This window comes from Corvus hawaiiensis, chromosome 11, assembly GCF_020740725.1.
Source record: "Corvus hawaiiensis isolate bCorHaw1 chromosome 11, bCorHaw1.pri.cur, whole genome shotgun sequence".
NCBI lineage: Eukaryota > Metazoa > Chordata > Aves > Passeriformes > Corvidae > Corvus > Corvus hawaiiensis.
In genome coordinates this window covers 12,626,444-12,647,886 of record NC_063223.1, presented here as the reverse complement: position 1 = coordinate 12,647,886, position 21,443 = coordinate 12,626,444, and the positions used below count along the sequence as shown (strand labels likewise).

General features: G+C 46.9%; 1 protein-coding gene across 7 annotated transcripts in view; it reads right to left on the bottom strand.

Moving 5' to 3' along the window:
• The window catches only part of GRIP2 (glutamate receptor interacting protein 2), a 266,386-nt gene that overhangs the window by 28,835 nt on the left and 216,108 nt on the right, over window positions 1–21,443 (bottom strand). For all 7 annotated transcript variants that reach the window (XM_048315461.1, XM_048315465.1, XM_048315464.1 and 4 more), the window contains exons 8-14: window positions 17,919–18,066; window positions 15,359–15,528; window positions 11,561–11,686; window positions 10,754–10,906; window positions 10,341–10,527; window positions 4,580–4,725; window positions 3,870–3,950 (exon numbers count right to left, since the gene is read on the bottom strand). In XM_048315461.1, the coding sequence (XP_048171418.1) occupies window positions 3,870–3,950; window positions 4,580–4,725; window positions 10,341–10,527; window positions 10,754–10,906; window positions 11,561–11,686; window positions 15,359–15,528; window positions 17,919–18,066 (1,011 nt within the window). The remainder of the gene's footprint in view (window positions 1–3,869; window positions 3,951–4,579; window positions 4,726–10,340; window positions 10,528–10,753; window positions 10,907–11,560; window positions 11,687–15,358; window positions 15,529–17,918; window positions 18,067–21,443) is intronic.

The following is a 21,443-nucleotide window of genomic DNA, read 5'->3' as shown; positions in this document are numbered from 1 at the left end:
TTAAGATATATCAAGGTAATTTGATAAACAAGCTATATAAAGCATTAGTGCATATCTAAAATTAATGGCAATTTCAATATCTCTTTAAACAGCAACATCAACATCAACACACCTCTACCCTACAGTGAATGTCACCACCAGCCCTTGGAGAGGATATCTGAGACAGAAAAAAAACCAAAACTCTCAACACAAAAGGCAATCTTTCGTGTAATCAACTATCATTTTCCAGAGGGTAATAGCAAATCCATATCTTATTTTAAGAGGTGAGGTATTGAACGTACAAGAATATGTGACTATTAGCTTCTCACTGCTGGAGATTTTAATTTGTAAGAGATTTAGAGAAAACCGACAAAGGCATAACTGCATCATTAGAACTGGATGCAGCCGGCAAGATCAGAGCATTGGAGGCATGTGTTCTGCTAATGGAGATGGGTAGTTCAGGCTAACAAGAGTCAAATCTTCACATCCCTATGTCAAAACTCTCACTTTCCATGTATTTGCATCCCCACCATTCAGAGCCTCAGAGGTCGCTGTAAATAGGTGAGCTTCAGAGCTCTTGGAGCAGAAAGGAGCATGCTCTGATCTTCAGCCAGAGCAGCTGTTCTACGAGCAAATGCCCTTCTCTCTAGGACAGAGGCTGAGGTACTGGAGGATGGAGAAAACGAGAGTTTAGCTGGCTTCGTGTCCCTTCACCCCTGGACAAAGCGTGTGGAGCAGCATGCACACGGCAGCTTCAGTGTTCTTCATTTAGCACACAAAGGAGACTGAAATGAGGCTTGAGGGCACAGAGGTCCCTCAGGAGTACAAAGCACTGTCAGTGAGAGACTCACCCCTTCGACTTTGTACTCATCCTTTGGGGAATGGAAAGGGAAAGAGTGCTGTAGGCATGTATTTCCATCATGCATCTTGATTTGCGGTGTCCCCTTGCCACACTGTGTTTGAGCAGGGGGAAGAAACCCATCCTGTGCTCTCAGATCACGACTGGAGACTCATCCAGCCCAAGTCTTCTTTTTCTGGAAAACCCTAAGATCTCTGAGAAGACTAAAGGCCCTCAGCAAACATGTGCCCCTCACCAGGAGCAAGTACAGCCCCTCTTTGTATGTTCAGCCCAGGACCAGCAGCGTCTGCCCTCCTCATACACAAATCTCCTGGGTTTTCAGCCCTTTTATGAGCATTTCTAGCAGATTTATGGTTCCTCCTGCAGCCAGCTCCATTACATGAATTCTTCCAATGCATCCATCAAGAATCCTGCTCTCCTCCCACCCTTTACTTAGTCCATCTCCCAATTAGCTCTGAGAGCCATGGCACAGCAAGAACTTGATCGCATTTATTTCTGTAGTGCTCCTCTGATGAGGTTGTAACACTTTATGCCCATTTAAGAAGGCAGAGGCAAATCTTCCTAGGCTGAGGAATTAACTACAGAGGAGACAGCTGAAGCCAAGAGGTAAAACTCAATGAAAGCAACTCAGCTGACATCTGCAGTGTAGCTAGACTATGAAGTTCATGAATAAATGCAATTCTGTGGCAGTGGGGGGGGTCTTCAACTGACCCGTTCACTGTGTCATCTCTTTAAGCTGCTCCAGCTTTACAGAGTAGGGAACAGGAATCCAATGCACGAGGCCAGTAAACCAAGTCCTCTCCTTTTAAACAGCAGTTATATACTTTTCTATATCAGAAGGAAAGCTGTAAAAGCTGTTTCTAGAGCTACACAAGCACTCAAGTCAGCAGAACTGAGAGGAAAGGAACTGAGAAAAACAGACAAGTTATTTTTACCTCTTTTCTTTTGCTGCTTGCATCACACTCCTGCATGCACATCATGTCTCTGCAGGAAGTACTTAACATAAGGCTGCTTGCTTTGGTTTTAATGTTTGAAACTGGTATATTTATCTGTCTGGTCAGAGGCAAAGTGACCAAACGATGATCGAATTTGCTAAGGATCATGTGGACATAGATTTATACAGACTAATATATGAAAACAAAATTAGGATTCTGCTTGAATTTAATCCTTGCCACCACATTTTCTGGGTGCCTTTTTCTCCATCTGAAAAAATAATTTTGGCTTTGACTCAGCAAACAACTGCAATATATTTTAAGTTTATGCATGGGCATTACTTAAACAATGTCCTACAAACATGTTCAACAATCAAAAAGATCAAATCAATCATAGTGTTAAAAACTGCTTTGTAGTTGGTTAATGGGCATCTATTTAAAACCCAGGGGTCAGTTTCTTTCTCTTAGCAGTGATTTCAAAGAAGTGTGTAAAATCACTTTTTTAACAAATTTGAAATTAAAACCTTTCCAACATAAAACTATGTTTGAAGTGTAAATGCACATCTGAAGCAGATCCCGTTCAAATAAGACTTCACAAATAAAAACTAATATTCTTGCCAGCAGCTCCCAGGTTCATTTTACTCCCTAGCCCCAGACACAAACTAAACTTTGGAACTTAGTAGGGCCTTGCTCAAGCCAGTTTTTGCTATTATCCTAGGTTGCTTCCTGAGGCTGGAATGCCAAGGCCATGGCAGGGCAGCAGGTTGGAACCCAATGCAGGCTGCATCGTGCCCTGCTCCCTGCCAGTGAAATGCCATTATAGACAGCCTGCTGCTTTCAGAAAGCACTTTGATGTCTTCAGACAGTAATTGCTACCAAGCCAAATGTTAAATACTGTGCTGTTATTTCTCAGGATTGTCCTCATGGCACAAATAGGGGAAGCTGAGAAGAGGGAGAAGAAATATCACAAGGTGCAAAGGCATCATCCTGTCAATGTTCCTTACTCTTGAGAATCACCCCACTTAGACCAGAACACCTCCAATTAACTCACTAACTAATGCTGTAAATGTCAAGGAGTAATTACTACAGCTTATCTCTTTTAATGAAACCTAGTTTCCAAGTGTCCCTTGAAACTCCATTCCCCAGACACAGCTGGGTCCGTGCTCCTGAGGGTTTGGACAAGAGATCCCATTACTGCAGTCTCACAAGCTGCTCTGTTTAAGATCAGAGGTGGTGGCAGTCTCTGGGCACGGCAAACCTGAGCTGATTCAACTCACTTTACCCAGAACTGAAAGAAGGATGAGTGATCAGAGACCTGCACATGTTTGCCATACAGGAAAAATTCACTGACACAAAGCATTACAAGACCCCAAGTTAGCCAGAAATTTGGGATGGATCTGCCTATATCATCCCCCTACAGCATCTTTTCCAAAGAGGCCAAAAGATCTTTAAATAAAAAATTATGCTCAGAAGAGAAGCAAAGATAATTAATCAAGAGTGAGCAGAGAAAAGGGAAAAGCAGGAAAAGGGTTTATGTCCTCTTCTCTCAGTGCACACCAAGTCTTGGCACATGGCTCTCCTTCTGCATGGCTTGAGGTGAGTGAAACATTTCCTGGCAAACCCTGGAATTTAAAGTGCCTTCCCTCACCTCCAAGACCAACCCCACTCTTTATGCTCCTCCTCCTCCCGGTAGTTTCCCCTCTCTATGCTCCAAGCTGTGGGGTTCACCTCTTACTTGCTCTTCTCCCTCCACCTCTTTTTGCAAGGGTCCCACCAGAACCAGGCAATTCTTTTTAAAAAGAACATAATACAAGTGTGAGCAAGGAAATAAAAATAATATTACTCTGCACCACAGATCAAGTGATCAGTTGAGAGACATCCTTTGTCCCAACCCTACATGCAGCTGCTTTTCTCTGCAGCTGCCAGCTCATGGAGGCAGGAACCACACATCTGATTCATTCTGGGATAAATCACAAGCACTGGAGTTCTAAGGAAACCCCACATGATCTTATCTCTCTCCGTTGAGCCCTCTACAATGCCTGTGTGGAAAGCAGAGGCTCTTGCAACTGCTACTGACTGCAAGCCTGAGCAATACTTACAGCTGATTGTAATTCCAAGCTCTACACCTCTTTTCTTGGGCAATTTAACGTGGAAAGTACCGCTGCTGGGTATGACAGACTCTATAAAGCCAAAAACAGACAAAAAAGAAAAAAAGGAGAAAAAAGTGAGTTTTCAGTTGCATGGATGGTTTCTTTGGAACCAAGAAAATAAGCCCATAAAGCACTGCTTTATTGGTTCAAATAAGGTTATCTAAGGCTCTGTGGACTTCAGGTTGAAATTTGGATTCTCATTAAAAATACATGCTCTGAACATCAAGTGAAGCGCTCACAACACACTGCATTTCAAGACTGAAGCATCTTTGTCAATGTAAAAGGAAAAAAAAAATTCTTTTTTAATACAAAGCTGCATTTTACCCCTAGCCTATAGCTTTGGCTCCCTCCTGGTTTCAAGGCCATAAACAAATATAAATATTATTCCTATTAATGGACAAATATTTAAAGTGCGTCCTCTTCATCTACTCCTTGGCTTATCTCAGCCAAGCGATGAGCATAAAACATTTATGAAAGGATCAGAAGAAGAACCCTCCACCTCAGTGTACGTCAGAGATCAACAAGAAATGGGAAAGGTTCTCATAGGGCTTCTCACTCTTGCCTCTAAGCCTTGTGAATACACTCTCTCCTGCGGATCAGCAAAGCCACTGGCAGAGTCCTGCGGGCAGAGAGGAACAGCAACTCCTTTGGGGACGAACCTGCGACATCGAATTCGATCTCAAGCACCACTTTGTTGGTGAGCGCCGCGTCCCGCAGGAGCTGGTTGGCTTCCTCCATGGTCCCGTCCTCCGTCGCGATGCTGTTGATGGAAAGGACTCTGTCTCCTACTTGCAGCAGTCCACACCTGCAGTTCACAGTGGGAAAAGAGGGAATGGGAACAAGGAGACAAGGAAAAAGAGGAAAGGAGGAAAAAAACAACCCCACAACCAGCCATGAGTTACTTTTGCCAGGCAAATCTGTTGCAAGACACACAAAGTATTGACAAATTCTGCAGAAATGGCCCCAAAGAGAAAATAACTCGTTTTGCAGTGCCCATCCCAGTGGCCCTGGAAGGACACAAGGAAGCAAACCTTTGTGGGTTTCTAAGGTTCAAACATAATTTACACTCCTAAATAACCATTTCTGGTCACATTTTTTGCAACAACCAAGGGGGGAAAAAAGTAACCCTCACCTTTCTAAAAATCAACACCCTGGCTGAGAGATGAGAATGATAAACACAAGGGAATGTGACTTCCTTCCCTATCTAGCCACAAACAGCTCTTTCCATGCACCTGCACCTTCTGGAACACAAACTAATGGCACTGAAAATTGCACAGATTCCTCTGCTTAATACATGGCAAATACTGAAGCTACAATCCAATAAACTCAGTGTAATGTCTCAGCAAATTGGATAATCATTTATCGCTTCTAATTGCATTTCTGGAAGCCAAATGTACAGTGGTACTGTTTAACTGCCTTGAAAGGACAATATTATTCTGGTGTGATAGCCTGACAGTATAACCACAACTGACCCTTTGGGGCTCTTGGTTTAGACCCACCTTCTCCAGGAACAGAGATCAGCAGAATTTTTACTTTGGAAGGAGAACATGATGGCAAGGCTATGTTGGAGATATACTGCTACAGCACAGTTTGCCCCTTGGGACCCCCTGCATTTATAAGCAAGGTGTTTTTCACACATTCCTACATTCAGTACCCACCCACACTCCCTTTTTTTTTACATACACTGCAACACCAGCAAGATGATCCTCCAAGTTATCTCCCACATTATCTCAGTCAGCTCCCACCTGAGCTGGCCTATGGCTCTACAAAAACAAGACTGCAGTGTTCCCTGTAACCATGGGAAATTGCTCATCTTCCTTCTCCTCTATCAGTTGTTCACTTTAACTACATCTTTTTAGACTTTCCACTTATCACCTGGCTACTTGAGCAGATCTTGGGAAACCATTCTTCACCCATCACTAATGTAAGCTACAGAGTGGTCTCCAGAAGAGGTTGAGGGTTATGGCATCAAATCTAAAGTTCCCCTCAAAATGTGGAGTTATTTTACCACAAAGGTTTTCCAGAAGACATCAGTTATCCTGTTTTGAGCCTTCTCCAGAGAATTTTTATTCCCTTCTTGTTTAATGATCAAACACATCTTTGCCTTCCCCTTTCTTTCACAGATACCTCACAGAAGACAGCTTGTTTTTCACTAAACATTCCAGTCACTCTTTATCACTTGCACCCAATTCAGTTGTAAGAAAACACACAGCACCACAGCTTCCAGGCACACAAAGACATCAAAGGCAACGCACACTTGGCTGTATTATTCACCTCCAAACAACAGGATATATGAAAGGCCAAGTTATCAAGAAAAAGTACACACATCTGAATTCAAGAAAAATGAACAAGCACAACAGTTTGTGCCAGTGGCCCATCAAAAGCTGAGATATGAACAAGCTTGGAGAGAGCCGAGGGAGGTCATTTAACTGGTACAAAGGCATATTCCCACTTCTGAGTTCATGCCATCCATGGAAAAATGCTGGCTACTTTATGAGATGCAAACTCAGAGTTGTCTATTCAAGGAGACTTGGATTAGGACAGACAACCCAATGATGCATAAATGAACCCACCCTTGCAAATAAATTGCATCAAGTTTAATTACATTCCTATACTGGACTTGTGGCTATGCAGCCACATAGATGCACTTAGAAATATCAGCTTACAAATACAAAGATGGCGTGAAGTACAACAGAGATAACTCCTCCACCACCAAGAGCTCTTTTGCTGTGGCCCCAGTGCACCTTTTGCAGAGGGATCAACAGCTGCATCACTCAGACATCACTGTCATCTCAAGGTCACACAGGGACACAATCCATTTTGGCACCACTGTTTCAGCCACAAGGGCTAGGAGCACAGAGGATACTTTTACACTGCATCAAAGCAAACATTTGCCACCTTTCCCACCAGAGCTGCCTTTTCCCAAAACAGCCATTTCTCTTCACTCAAGGTGGATTTGCCTGACTGTTTTACAGCCAGCAGCTCTGTTAGGTCAGAGGTATTTTATTTCTTTTATTAGCCTCAGTCAATCACAGTTGTTTAAGCCCTGGTCTTGCAGGTTTGTAAAAGTTTGTGGCGTGAAGCCACAACCTTCTGGCTTCCTCTACAGGTACAAGGAGGCCTGACATGTCTTGTTAACCCTTCAGGATCATTCCAGAGGCATCCATTTCCAGTTGTTATGTGCCCTTGTATTGGGAGCAGAGCCTGGGGAGCCAAGGGTCTTGCAGAGCTCTCCTTGGCTCTGCCATGGGATCCTACAAGAATCTTCAGACAGTTTTTCCAAAGAGAAGGCATTTGTTTCAGAGATGTTCAGTCTAACATCAGCGCCTACAAAGTGCTTTCAGAGTATGGGAGCAGAAGTGTCTTAAAATCAGAAACAACAAGAGTACAGGCATCTCCTGGAGTGAAAGACAGCCTTATGAATGTGCTGGAGTCCCTGATGGGATTATCTCCCTGGGTAGAACAGATTTGCATTTTGACATGACTCATTTCTTGAGCTTAAAGACAGCAACAGAGCAGCGGAGGTGTCTGGCTTGATACAGAGCAGCACATACTCAAGCCTTGGGCAGGATATGCACTGAAGAGCTCACTCAGCATCATCCACATCTGCGTGGTCACTGCTGCTGTGGGGGGAGCAGCTGTGACCATGGCCACATTGCTGGATGCAGAAACTCATCCTTTGTGCCTTTACATGTCCCTGAGCTGGCCTGCACAGGTCAGACATGCACATCTCTCTGTGTGTGCACATCTGTGCCTGCGCATTGGTGGGTGGGTCTCTGCCCTTAATGGATCAAAACTCGCTGACAGCTTCAGCCAGCTGCTAAACTTTGCTTCTGCAAACTATTCACACCCGAAAGCCAGAAACACAAAGATCAAACAACTGTGTCTGAGTAGACCTAGAAAACATGTAGCTCAGCAGGAGGCATTGATTTTGGATACCAGGATGGAGAAGTCAGATACTCTCCCTCTGCTGCCAATGACAGCTGGGGGAGGACGGACACAAAAGCTGTGTGCTTTAAGGCAGCCAAGAGGGGATGTCAGGTTTCTTCCCCTTCCACCCTCCCTGCTGATAACGGGGGCTGAATCACTGTCTCATTCAGAACCCAAAGGCTTTATCATGCACCCAGGAAACAAAACAACAGGTGGGGAGGGAGGTCTATTAGAGGCTATTTGCAGTAAAACAAATCACAAGTCAGACAGGTGAGAATTTTTGCATCAAACTGCCTGCCACAAGCTAGCACAAAGCAGACAATAAACGTGAGGCAGTCCAACCTCCCTGAAAAGAGGGTGATGTCATGCTCCTCCCTGGTAGTACTCACACTTGCTGGGCACCCCAGAGGCAGCTCCTCCACAGCAATCCAGATGGACAAAGCCAGTGTGGATCATGTGCTTGTACAACAGCACATTCCGATCCACAGGTTTTGCAGAGTGTATGAACACCCAGGTCAGATCCAGGCTGCTAAGCCTGATCCCTGTATCCCCACAGCTCACCTTTTTGGCAAAAAGCAAAAACTGCAGCACAAGAAAGAGCATAGCCCAACCGCAGCCAGGAGCCCAGCCTGGTGCAGGGGATGGAAAAAGGCTCTAATGTCTTCGGCTGCAGCTACAGCAGAACCTCTGAAGAGCAGGGAATAAGGGAGCTTGACTGATGGAGCAAAGAGCTCTGTGAAACAGCAAGAAACAAAAAGTGAAATGAAAACATAAAACTGCCTTTTTCACTTCACTGCAAACCCAGTGCACTTATCTCTTTGAGATGGGGAGGAAAGACAGCGTTTTCCTGCCAGCTAGGAAGAGCAGCATGGTTTAGGAAAGAACGAAATACACAGCGGAGATTTAATCCCCAAATCAAATCCAGGCTGCAAATGCAGAGAGGATTGCTCCCAGTCTCCAGAAAGCAGCAGCCAGAGGAGCGTGAATGCTGCCGGGTGGGCAGCGCGAGGGTGAGCAGCGTGTGTGACACATCAGAGCCAGGCAAGGCTGCACTGCCAGTCGCTGCTTTTCCTCCAGGCTTGGCAAGAGGATAAAGAAAAGCCAGGCGGATTGCAGCACATCTCGCTCATCCCCTGGGACAGCAGGCTTTGCTGCTGCCTAATTTATAAAAGGAGTCTGGTGCTTTGCAATATGAGCCAAGTTTGCCCACAATAGAGGATAAAAAAACCCATAACACCATCACCTTAATTTTAAATCCTGTTTGGAAACAATCAAACAAACAAAAGGCATAACAGGCTTTTGAAATCTCTCCTAACCTGCATCAAGACAGCTCTTTTTCCTGTGCTGGCCCCTTGTCCCCGTCCTCCCACAGACACAAGCACCAGGCACTCCTGTTCCACCTTGACTCTGCATCAGCTGACTGGAGAGGCTACGACACAGAGACTGGTCTGCACAGCAAGGACTTGCATTTCATTTTGCAGACACTTTCCCTGCCATATGAGTCTACAACTTCTCCATGTGCTGTTTTTCTGGGCTGGCTTGGAGACACCGAACCTTCAGCACATGCTGATGGGGCCATCAGAGACTTCTCCAAGAAAGGGTCTGCAGCAGGCACTGGGTACTGCCACACTGCGGCACCCTTAGGCAGGACAGACCACAGTGGTAATCACAGGTGGGAAGAGAAACAAGCACAGGGACATTAAGTGCCAGCCTAAGGAAACCAGCTCTCCTTTCCACCCCTCGAGAGATCAAGCCATGCTAGGACTTGACCTGTTTAGTAACAAAAGCCTTGCCAGAAGACACCTACATTGCAGTGCACAGGCACTCGAGCAGGCTCTAAATCCAGCCAGCAAGGGTATTGGGAGCAGCTGAACTCCAGGGCTGAGGCTCCACCACTGGAGGAGTCACTGTTCCCAGTGTCCTCAGGGGTGACAGAGCGCAGTTAATGCTGCTCCTCCCTTCTGCACTTTTCTCAGCATTACACAGCCAAAAGCAGGCAGGATTAACTGCAGCACCTACCTGTTCCTCAACCAGAGTCCTCTCTCTATGGTTCAAAGCCTCGTCTTTAAGGCCAGTTTATATAGCTGGGCTCTGCTACAATGAAATCAGTCAGAAAACAATTTTCAGGGGCCACTTATTTAGACCTTTCGCCTTTTTGCACCTATATAAAGGATTTATCTTTCAAAGAAGAATTAAAAGAACAAAAAAAGGGAATGGGAATGGCACTCTCACACAGACACACTCTCCCTTCCTCCTCCTCCCAGACCAGCCGCAGCCTGGTGCCAAGACGTTCACCTGGGGTGCGAGGGAGGCCGCGGTCAGCCGACGAGTGCAGAAATGGCAGTGACAGTAAACCATGCCCAGTGAAGAATGGGAGATATTACAAGGATGATAGTAAATATCTAAATGAGCCTCTGAGGAGAGAAAACAAACCAAACCATGAAATGTTCAGCAGCAGCACCATCAGCATCCAAGGGCAAGGTCTCTAACCTCTCTGCCGGGCTGTCAGGCTCAATAAAACGGACGAGAGGTGGGGAAGACAGAGTTTCAGTAGCAAAGATGCCTCCCTGGAGCTGAAGTCCAAAGCCATTCAAAGGGTCTCCCCTGAGGACCACCTCTGTCGTCTCTGTGTGGACAATCTGCCCGCCAGGACCCACCGTGCTGGAGGCCAGCGACACTGAGAGGATGAGAGAGACAGGCAGAAGGTCAGGGCAGCCACAGTCAACGTAACAGCCTGGGTCACAGACCTTGGTCTGGTGGTGGTGAGGACAGTGACCAAGGATGAGGGAGGCACTGACAGTGCTGAGACGAGTGGTTCTACGCCAGTTAACAGTTGACAACAAGGACAGCAAGGCAAGCGTGCATGCCCCCTCCAACCCAGCCCAGCACAAGACTGATCTTACGGGAGCTCTTGTGCTCCTTCTTCTTCTGCCTCCTCCTCAGCATGGTGGTGCGGGGGCTCATGGGGTGGGAGCTGCGAGGTAGCGTGTTGGAGTTCTGGCACGGGAACCCCTGCGCGTTCATGGTGGGAGACGAGAAGTTGGCAGCCACCAGAGCTGGGGAAACACAGAGCACGTTAGGGACGTGCACAGGGGACCGCAGCAGTGAGTGCACTCCCTAACATTGTCACCAAGCACCTCACAGGTTTGGAGCAGCTCGTCCTTTCCAGCTCCAGGGCTCAAGACCCAAGGAATGTTTGCTTGCCACAGTTTGGACACAGTGCAATGTCCTCTCTTCTCTATCTTACTGCCACAAGACAAGAAACCTGGGGCAGCACACAGCCCACTCCTGACAAGAAGTGCATCTACAGATTTTGAAGTAGCCATAATCCTGCTGTTAACAAGCTGTATGGCACTAGGGCTGAGCTGGATGTGTTGCTATATCACATTCGGACACAACACCAAAGACACCCTTCCCTGTCCCACAGCAATTCATTTTTGCTGTATGAAACCAGGCATGGGAACATGGGGTCAGAGGATGGGTGCATGGGTCTGCCCAACACACTGCTCTTGTCCCAGTTACCAGATCTGTGTGTGCTGGGCTGAAGATACTGATTTCATACCTCAGCACTGGGCTGTGGAAACAGAACCAGATGACTGAGGAGGAAATAAGTGACAAGCCACACTATGGACCTGAATATTAAGGAAATGGAGGGGCACAACAAAAACGAACACGCGCAGGATGAGGGCAATGCCATGCACTGAGGTTACATTTGCAGTAATCCTGTCCAGACGTCTGGTTCCAAGTGGGTGTCTTGCAGTGTCCGGGGTGGTGGGTGTGACAGTAGTTGACACAGGGATCCCAGCAGTGGTGGTGGTCACTCTTCTGCACCTTGACTGATGGCATCCAGCAGAGCAGAAATCACCATAGGCAGGAAGAAAAAATGAGAGAAAGAAAAGGTAATCCAGGAGATTGTAGAAAAGAGCCTTATACCGACTCTGAACAAGTCAGGACCCAACCACAGTGTGTCAAGCATCAGCAGCAAAAACACAACCCACATAACCTCATGACACTTGATGCAAAGTGGCAGAAATCCACCCCTTTCCCACAAAAAACTCCGCATCCTGTGCCAGCAGCCTGTCTCAGCCATGCCAGCAGCACGCATATGTCATTACTATTTGCAGTCTGTTGTGCGACATGCAGAAGCTCCATCCAGCCATGAGTTTCCTGCAGAGGCCATGAGCACTCTCCAACAGCACCAGGGAAGCCTCCTTGTGCTGTTTCCCACCTTGCTGCCAGAGCTGCCCTCCCTGTGACAAGGCTCAGTGCCTTCCCCACGTGCCAAGGACCGCTGTGAGCACTTTGCTTGGCTTCAGCGTTTGGTTGTTCTGCGGCTGCTCTTGCACAGGAATGCACACATGGATGAAGGAGAGGAGTAGCAGAGAGCCACCTCCAGCTCATCACAACAAAAGGGGGTTTATACACTGCTGCTTAAAGCCAATTAAGGAGGCCAGCAGCACAGAAAAAGATGCCAGTGCTGTGGCAAACAGCATATGAAAGCATAGCACCAACATGGCAGAGCCTGTTCAAGGGCACACCGCTTTCAACCCTAACCCGAGCACACGCTGACAGAATCTGTTGCAGTGTGACATCCATCCTCTGGAAACCCTCTGTCCAGGAACTGCAGCTCTGCAACACCAAGTCAGGATGCCACAAGTCTCTTCTGAAGTGCCTCAAACAGTCCCCAGGTACAGGTCCCTCATCTGTTCTCACTGACGCTCCCTTTTCCCCCTGGGCAGCACAGCGTCAGTTTGGTTTTTCTTGCCCAACACCAGGTGTTCTATCCTGAATCTCTGCACCATGCTGCCTGGATCTCTTTTCTTCCAAGAGGAATTTCTGGCTAACAAGCAAGACTTCAAGCTGTTTTATTCAGCTAAGCATGGAGAGCATCCCACAGCAGAGCATCATTGCAGCCACACGTTATCCCAGGGTTCTTAATCTCACAGCCACTTGCACTGACTGGCAAGCACCTTCCCAGGATGACATCTCCTCCTGCCTCTGGGTCCTCTAAGGAGGCAGAAATGCCACCAGCATTGGCACTACCAGAACCTTCTGAGGGTGCAAACCTGGGAGAGGGACTTATTTTATTTACTGAGTCCACCCAGAGATCTCCTCTGAAGGTCATCTGTTAGGGCCTTGAACAGCAGAAATCTATTTTCTGGGTGTGCATCACAGGCATCAAATCATTTAGGTCAGATTTTCCAGACAATATAGTGATTATATTCAGTCTTTGCTAAACATTTAGTGAGTTTAGCACTTAGTCTATCAAGCTTTTAAAAATACACTTCCAGCTCTGGGGTTTCTATTTTGTGTATTTTCAAAAGTAAATTTGGAGCCAGGCAGCTTTTAAAAAGCAACAATCAAATTAGCTATATCTAGACAAAAAGAAAAGTTCTTAATAAAATTAAACACTTTGAACATGCGGGACAGAGCTTATAGGCATATATACAAAAAAATTTAATCCACTTATAACAACTAAAACTCTCCCATTTGTCTATTAATTGTTATCTTGCATCTGACAACAGAAAAAAATGTGCCTTTGAAACTCAGCTGTCAGTGAATTGGGGAAGAGAAGGCATTTTGGACAATTCTGTGAAAAAAACCCTACAACAGCCTTTCCCAATCTTTCACATTTATCCCTGCCTGAGGAAACCCATCCATTCCAGCACTGCTCCTGGGCACCATCTGCTCCCATTGATCCTGTGAGCAGGGCATAATCTTCCCACAAACACTCCAAGTGCCCCCAGAACCACAGGGAAAGCCAACTCAGCATTAGGCCATATTTTTGCATGGCCACTGCAGCTTCAGATCCCTCTCCACTTCCTCCAACCAGATGTTGATTGCACAAGAAGCCACTTTAAAAAAAATATAATGACAAACACCATGCAGACACAGGCTGAAAGGACTCAGTAATGCAAGTGCTGAACAGGGATGGATCTGCATCATCTCCTCTCCTCAGCTTCTTTCCCTGGGCTCCATTCTCTTGCCAACCACAAGAGTTCGTTTTTGCAGGGTCCATGTTTCTTCACTATCCCCATTTGCTAAACTCAGAAAGAGCAGCCTGTGGAGCTGGCACAGCATCTTTCCTTATGATCCCTCACGTGTTAGAGATTTTAATCAAAAATGGGAATAATTGTTACATCCCATGAGTTTTCATACTCATGTGTTGCAATTATTGTCCCAAGTTTGTGTTCTGCATTTCCATCACAGCAAACTGATCTGTGTATGGGTGTTTGGGTAAACAGGCTCTGATCACACCGAGCTGTCCTTCCACAGAACCTCCTTCTCCTGAGCAGCTGCTCAGTGCACATATTCTACAAGGAAATTAGGAACAGGGCACTAATGGAAGGAGGAGAATAGTGCATTTTAACAGCCATTGAAAAAGGATTATAGCTTCCCATTTTTTCTTGGGCACAAAGGTCAAGTCATCCATTCCCTTTGTTAAACTGCTTCACTTCTGCACAAATTGGACAGGACATGTAAGGGATTTACTTCTAGATGTGGAGATGTTTTTAGGTTTTAGGTTTCACTGTATCAGTTTAAGGAAGACCATAAGATACTTTCCTCCTTTCCCCAAACTGCCTTAGAAGAGAATGGAAAGAGAAGCTGTGCCAAGGGCTACTGTGCATCAATATTATTAAAATGCATGTCCCTGAGAGACAAGTGATTGAAAATGGTGGAAAAAGGGACTGGTACTGAACAGTCACACCCAAAACACTTGAATTACAAGACTGCCAGTACAGACTGTAACAAAACTACAGGCAAGAGCTGCAACAAATATACTATTACTGAGGCCATGGTCACAATGAAATTTATAGGAGACCCTGAGACAGCTTCTCATGTGGAGGAAGGAACTAAAGGTGGGCAACAAGAATGCTCACCAGGGTGAATTCCTAATGACATTTTGCAGGCATTTTGGGCTTGTTCTTACTAGAGTCAGAATTTACTTCCTCAGTATTTCTTTTGTGTGGGTGGTGGAAACCAGCAGCTACAGATGGATTCACTCTACCCCTGGCTGCCCAGACACAGCTGCCTCTCAAGCAGGCTGGTCTGAAAGATGAGCACTTACATTCCAGCTTTGGAAGTTCATCAGGACACTGTCCATCTACTGAACACATCCTTTACAAAGCCTTACCAGGCATCAGCAAATAAAAACGGAGCTTGGAAATACATTTGCCAGCAGCAAGGTTGTTTTCCCCCTCTCCATTAAAGTCTCTTATCTAAGGCACTAAAGAAGTGGCTTGCACAGCACTCAGCACTGCAAAACCCTGGGATTCCCATCTCCAGTTTCTCCATTCAAGCACAGATGTTCAGATGTTGCCTCTTTTTCCTATTCACATCCTTGAAGAACGTAATCTAATCACATACATTTCATCAAAACATCCATTTTTTCCTTTTACAGGTGTCTCTCTTAGGAATCTGTTGCCAGCATTCAAAAGCAAGAACCCCTTGTAGGGACCTAAAGTGAGTTTTGAGGGTGATCAGCAGTGTAGGCACAGAAGACACACCTGTTTCTGGAGGCTTCAAAGGCAGCCTGCTTTGGTGAACAGGTAATATCTCTAGCTTCACATTTTCAGAAGTGGCAGCTAAAAGCTGAGTTGCCTCTAATAAGGAGCAGTGCTCTGTGCTCGTGCCATCAATGGAGAGAATGTGGTCACCAACGTGCAATGCGCCACATCTGCAAAGGAAACAGCAGGAGAGGTAATTACACACATGGCCAAAACCCATCCTTGCAGTCAGGAGCACACACACAAAATTCAACTGTGAATTAGTGTGCAAATTCTTGTTAATTTCTTTGCACATATAATTTTTTTTTAATTCCAATTTGAACCTTAGGTTCGAGTGTTACCCAAAATACCAGCTAATATGGTTGTCATGGTTTGACACTGGCCAAACACCAGGCACCCACAACAGCCACTCACTCACGCTCCCCTGCCACAGCTGGACAGAGGGGAGAAAAAAATTAAACAAAGGGTTCATGAGTTGAGATAAGGACTGGGAGAAAACAGTCCAAGGGCAAAACAGGCTCAGCTTAAAGGTACAAAGTGAATTTATTACTGACAAAATCAGAGGAGGATAATGAGAAGTAACACAAGCTCTTAAAAATACCTTTTCTTCTCCCAACCCCTTCCTCCTTCCCACAGACAGCGCAGGGAGACAGGGCATGGGGGTTTGGTCAGTTCATCACCCAAGGTTTTCTTCCACTGCTCAGGGAGGGGAGTCCTTCCCCTGTGAGACCGTGGGGTCCCTCCCACAGCAGACAGTTCCCTGTGAACTTTTCCAACATGGTTCCAAATCCCACGAGCAGCAGTCCTCCCCAAACTGCTGAAATGTGAGTCCCTCCCACGGGCAAACAGTCCTCCCAGAACTGCTGCGGTGTGGGTCACTCTTCACGGGGTGCAGTCCTCCAAGGCCAGGCTGCTCCAGCCTGGAAGCAGGGGCTCCCTCTCTCCACCGGGTCTCCCACTGGATCACAGCCTGCTCCAGGCATCCACCTGCTCTGGCACAGGCACCTCCCCCATGGGCTGTGGGTGGATCTCTGCATCCCCCGTGGATCCCCATGGGCTGTGGATGGATCTCTGCATCCCCCGTGGATCCCCAGGGGCTGTGGATGGATCTCTGCATCCCCCGTGGATCCCCATGGGCTGTGGATGGATCTCTGCATCCCCCGTGGATCCCCATGGGCTGTGGATGGATCTCTGCATCCCCTGCGGATCCCCAGGGGCTGTGGATGGATCTCTGCATCCCCCGTGGATCCCCAGGGGCTGTGGATGGATCTCTGCATCCCCCGTGGATCCCCAGGGGCTGTGGATGGATCTCTGCATCCCCCGTGGATCCCCATGGGCTGTGGATGGATCTCTGCATCCCCAATGGATCTCCAGGGGCTGTGGATGGATCTCTGCATCCCCAATGGATCCCCAGGGGCTGTGGATGGATCTCTGCATCCCCCGTGGCTCCCCAGGGGCTGTGGATGGATCTCTGCATCCCCCGTGGCTCCCCAGGGGCTGTGGATGGATCTCTGCATCCCCTGGGGATCCCCACAGGCTGTGGATGGATCTCTGCATCCCCCATGGATCCCCATGGGCTGTGGATGGATCTCTGCATCCCCTGGGGATCCCCATGGGCTGTGGATGGATCTCTGCATCCCCCATGAATCCCCATGGGCTGCAGGGGCACAGCTGCTTCACCATGGTCCTCACCATGGCCTGCAGAGGAATCTCATCTCCGGTGCCTGGAGCGCCTCCTGCCCCTCCTTCTCCACTGACCTTGGTGTCTCCATGTTGTTCCCCTCACATGCTCTCACCTCCTCCTCTTCTCTCGCTAGGAAAGAACTATGCCCTCACTTTGTTTTGATTTTCTTCTTAGATCTCTTATCACAGAGGCATTCCCATCATCTCTAATTGGCCCAGCTTTGGCCAGCAGCATGTCCATCTTCAGAGCCATCAGGGATTGGCTCTGCCAGACAGGTGGAAGCTTCCAGCAGCTTCTCACAGAAGCCACCTCTGTGGCCCCCCCAACTACAAAAAACCAGGCCATGCAAAACGAACACATTCATGTCTGAGTCAGTGCTGTTGATGGCTTGGCAAAAAATCTTTTAAGTTTGTAAGAGTGCCCCTTCATAGCCAGTCTGGATGGCTGAGGGCTCACCCAGCAGTGTAGTTAAGTCCTGGGAGGCAGGAGTTCAGCTCAGCAACACGACTGAACACAGCTAGTGCTGCACAGCAGCCTGTCAGTGCATCTCCAGGTAAAGGGTTTCCTGCCTTGTCCATCAGGAAAAGGCTCCAGCCAGAAGTTTCCATGACAGGCTTTAGCCATTTCACAGCTCCAGGGCAGTCAGGCCTGAGGTTTTTAAAGCTCAGCTTTCACAGGCACTGAGCTACATTCATTCCTGGTGAGGAGTGTCCACTGCTCGTGGGTCAGATATTTTTAGCAAAAACAGTGCTAAGAACATGTAGACACGAAGATTTCAAGGCAAGACCGGGAAGAATGGTTTATAACCAACAAGGGGATGAAAAAGCAGCAGAAAAGGGAAAAGCAGAACTAGAAGCAGCCTGTTCAGATCTGTACCTGTCCACCACGCTGGCTGGCTTGATCTTGTCGATGACAATGACCTGCTTATTCCGGTGCATGGCTGTGGTCAGTGTGATTCCCAGCGTAGACCCTGGAGTCTTTGCTATTTCAACTAGTAAAGGACCAGAAGCATTTGCTACAGTATCTGCAAAACAAGAGAGCACCTGAAGACACTTGTCATACAGCCTTTTCCATCTCTAAATGCAGGGGTTGGCCAACAGTGCTGACTCGCCATGTGAAGCAGCAAACCTTTAGCTTGGACATCCTACAGTCCTGTGTCATGTGGTGACTTAACAAAAAAGAACACTCAAGAAGCAAAATTGCCTCTGCACAAAATCTACATGATAATGAAGAGTATTACAACAATTCACTCATGGAAAGAACTCTCCTCTCTCTTTACTTTGGGTTAAATAGCAATATTGAGGAACAGATTGCTCAAAGGCTCTGCAACAGTCACACCAATGGTATTACAAGCACAAAAAAGGAAGAACATAAGGACATCGCTGTTACAGGCTTTTTCCCAAACAAACCAAAAAGAAAAGGCACAAAAATACAGGATCCCACTTTCTGAAGTACTCAGAAGTCTCGTGGCTGATGACAAGCCAGTCAACTCCTCTGTGCTTCAGCACCAGCTTCACTATACCACCTCAGCTGCTTGTTTGAGCTCCTCCAGTGTGACAGTGGGAGCAGACACAGCACTGCCAACCCCCTGCTCCCAACAGCCTCCTCTCCCATCAGACAATACAGGGTCAACTCATTTTTAAAAGATGCATCTCTGCAATAAGCTTAACAGATGCTGTAAGTGAGACTATGAAACTCCTACGAAATTGCACCTGTTAGCATAAGCCTGCACAAAACCATCCATCTCTTCTGAGGAAGGGGGAGGACAAAGAAACCCTGATTAGACAGAAATTCCCTCCAGCTCTGTTACACACATTTGCTTCCAGACGACCTAAAGCCATCACAAAGAAGTGGGATTTGCAAATGTGTTATCACCATCAGACATCCAATAACCAGCACCCCCATGTGTAGGTGACACCCCCCATGAAAGCACTCATGAAGACCCAGCTATCCACTTCGAAGGAAAGGCCAGCAGAGTCCTCTGAGCACCTGATGCCTCCTCAGCCCTTAATTATTCATAGTAAGGTTTTTCCCTTCCAAAGACATGCTCCACTAAAAATGCTGATGCTACTTGGCTCCAAACCTGATGCATGGCTCATTCTTGCTCTCTAATAAACAGGAGCATTAATGCAGATCTGGGAAGCTAAGCTGCAGCAAGGTCTTTTCTGAGATTTGTTGAAGATGCTGAGTCTCTGGAGACAGAAATTTACCTTGGAAATTCCCCTTGGGGATCAGCCAAGGGATGTTCAGGCTCTGGTCTACTCACAGTGCCATTTTTCACAGGGGAGGAAGGAAGAGGAATGAGCCATGTTAAAGGTTATGCAGGCTTCACATAAAACACTGTTTATTCTCTGATGAAAAGGACCACTGGGGAGATCTGCAGGCCCTGGTAAAAAGCACAGCCTCAGTTTAATCAAAAGATACACAAAGCACCCAGCTAAAGCCTGCAGAAGGTGCACTTAAGCCTTTGTTAGCAAAGGAAGCACCAAGAGACTGAGGATCTCTTCCAACAGCAAACATCAGGTATGTGTTAGTTTTGCAGCCTGTGTATGTCCAGCACATATTCACTGAAGAGGGACATGGATTTATATCCCTCCAGCTGAAGGGAAGAAGATAAGGAAAATAAAATCGTGAGAAGAGCTTCCTGGAGCATCGGACCTTTCTTTGCAAGGAAAATACCTACTCTTCTCCAGTTTACCCAGCATCCAAGCCTCTCAGCTTTGCCAGGTGCTTCCCAGGATGGTCTCAGCATGATGGAGAGAAGAACGAGCCTCAGGAGCTCAGGGCTGGGGTTATTAGTAGGACTGTAGGAAACCACAGTCCCACCTCCAGCCCATGGTCACTCTCCTGCCACACACAGCATGGGCCACCTCACTGTCCCTTTGAATTCTCATCTCCATCACAGATGAGGATTGCTCCAAATCCATTTTATAGAGGCATTTATTGACAAAATACCAGCCAAGCCTTTATTGATTATTCTAGGGGAAGACTTGGCTCAAATCAAAGGTCAGGAGTCAGCAATCCAGCAATATTTGTGAGGTGTGATTAATATGGAGCTGTTACACTCAAGCTAATTTTAAAAGAAATATGGAAGGGACAGAGCAGGCCATGCAATAACTTCACTGTAAGGAGTCAATTGGCATTGTTGTACTGGCACCAGGAGGTGTTTCTGCAGCATCATGCACAGATACAACCTCCCAGGAGGACACAAAGGGCTGTGCAACACCTGCTCACACCCATACACTTGCAGGGTACTCAGCACTATTGTGAGGGATACAAGGGAAACAGAGCCTGCTCCAGGTTCTCACTCACCCCAGTGCAGAAGATACGGGAGAGGTGATCACCCCACCACTCAAAACTGGGGGTTGGCAGGTGTTTTCTAGAAGAGCTTTCTCTCAACAGCTTCTTTTTAAGGAAATACTGTGGGGGGTTTTCCTTCTTGTACTAGGTTTCTGAGCCTCATTTGGCTTTGCTCACCTCTCTAAGGAGGAATGACTCTTGTACCCAGCCTGGAAAGTGCAATTGCTTGGGAAATAAGCAAAGCGTAATGGTAGGGATGAATTTTTCCTGATGTAATGCACTTTGAGAGAGAGGAAGGAATAGAAAATGAGAAGGGAAAGGGGAAAGGGAAAAGGGGAAAGGGGAAAGGGAAAGGAAAAGGGAAAGAGAAAGGGAAAGGGAAAGGGAAAGGGGCCTCCCTTACAAATGCAAACAAAATGAACCAAAAGCTCCTAGAAGAACCATAGTGGGGAGCTACCCCCTTCCTAACACAGCCCAGCAGCTCTTGTCCCCAGCTTCACAAGCACATGGAGGCACTCGACTTCCTGGGCCCCTATTTAGGCTCCAGCCCCTGCCACTACTCAGCAAACACTGACAAGTCACCCACTTGTGGGACACCACCAGCCCTCCACTCCACAGCAGGAGAGCTCCACAGGCTTAAAATACTTCAGCCTAAAACTGAGTGGGTGGAGGGGGAGTCAGGAGAAGGGAGAGGAGGAAAAGGACACAGCAAATCACTTTGCTCATCCATCATCTCTGGCAGAGACCTTCCCCCCTTCATGAGTCAACCCTAAAGTCTTGTAGCCCAGATCCTTGGTACATGGCACACACAGATTATTTCCAAAGTAACTATTCAAATACCATTTTCTGGCTGATTTGTTTATTTGTGGTGATTTTTTTTTTTTTTTTTTCCATTCTTCCCCATTTTTTAAAAAGCCCATAAGATAAGGTGCAGCCACGGGAAAGCATCTGTTCATTTCAAAGTTTATCTGGTGTCAGCAAAAGGCAGAGATTTTCCCAGTGCCCCAGGAAGGTGCATGCCCAGTTGGAACTCATTTTAAATGGAAATAGCAGATTAATTTAATTCCTTCAGTGGCCTTGAGAAATCTCAGCCAACCTGAC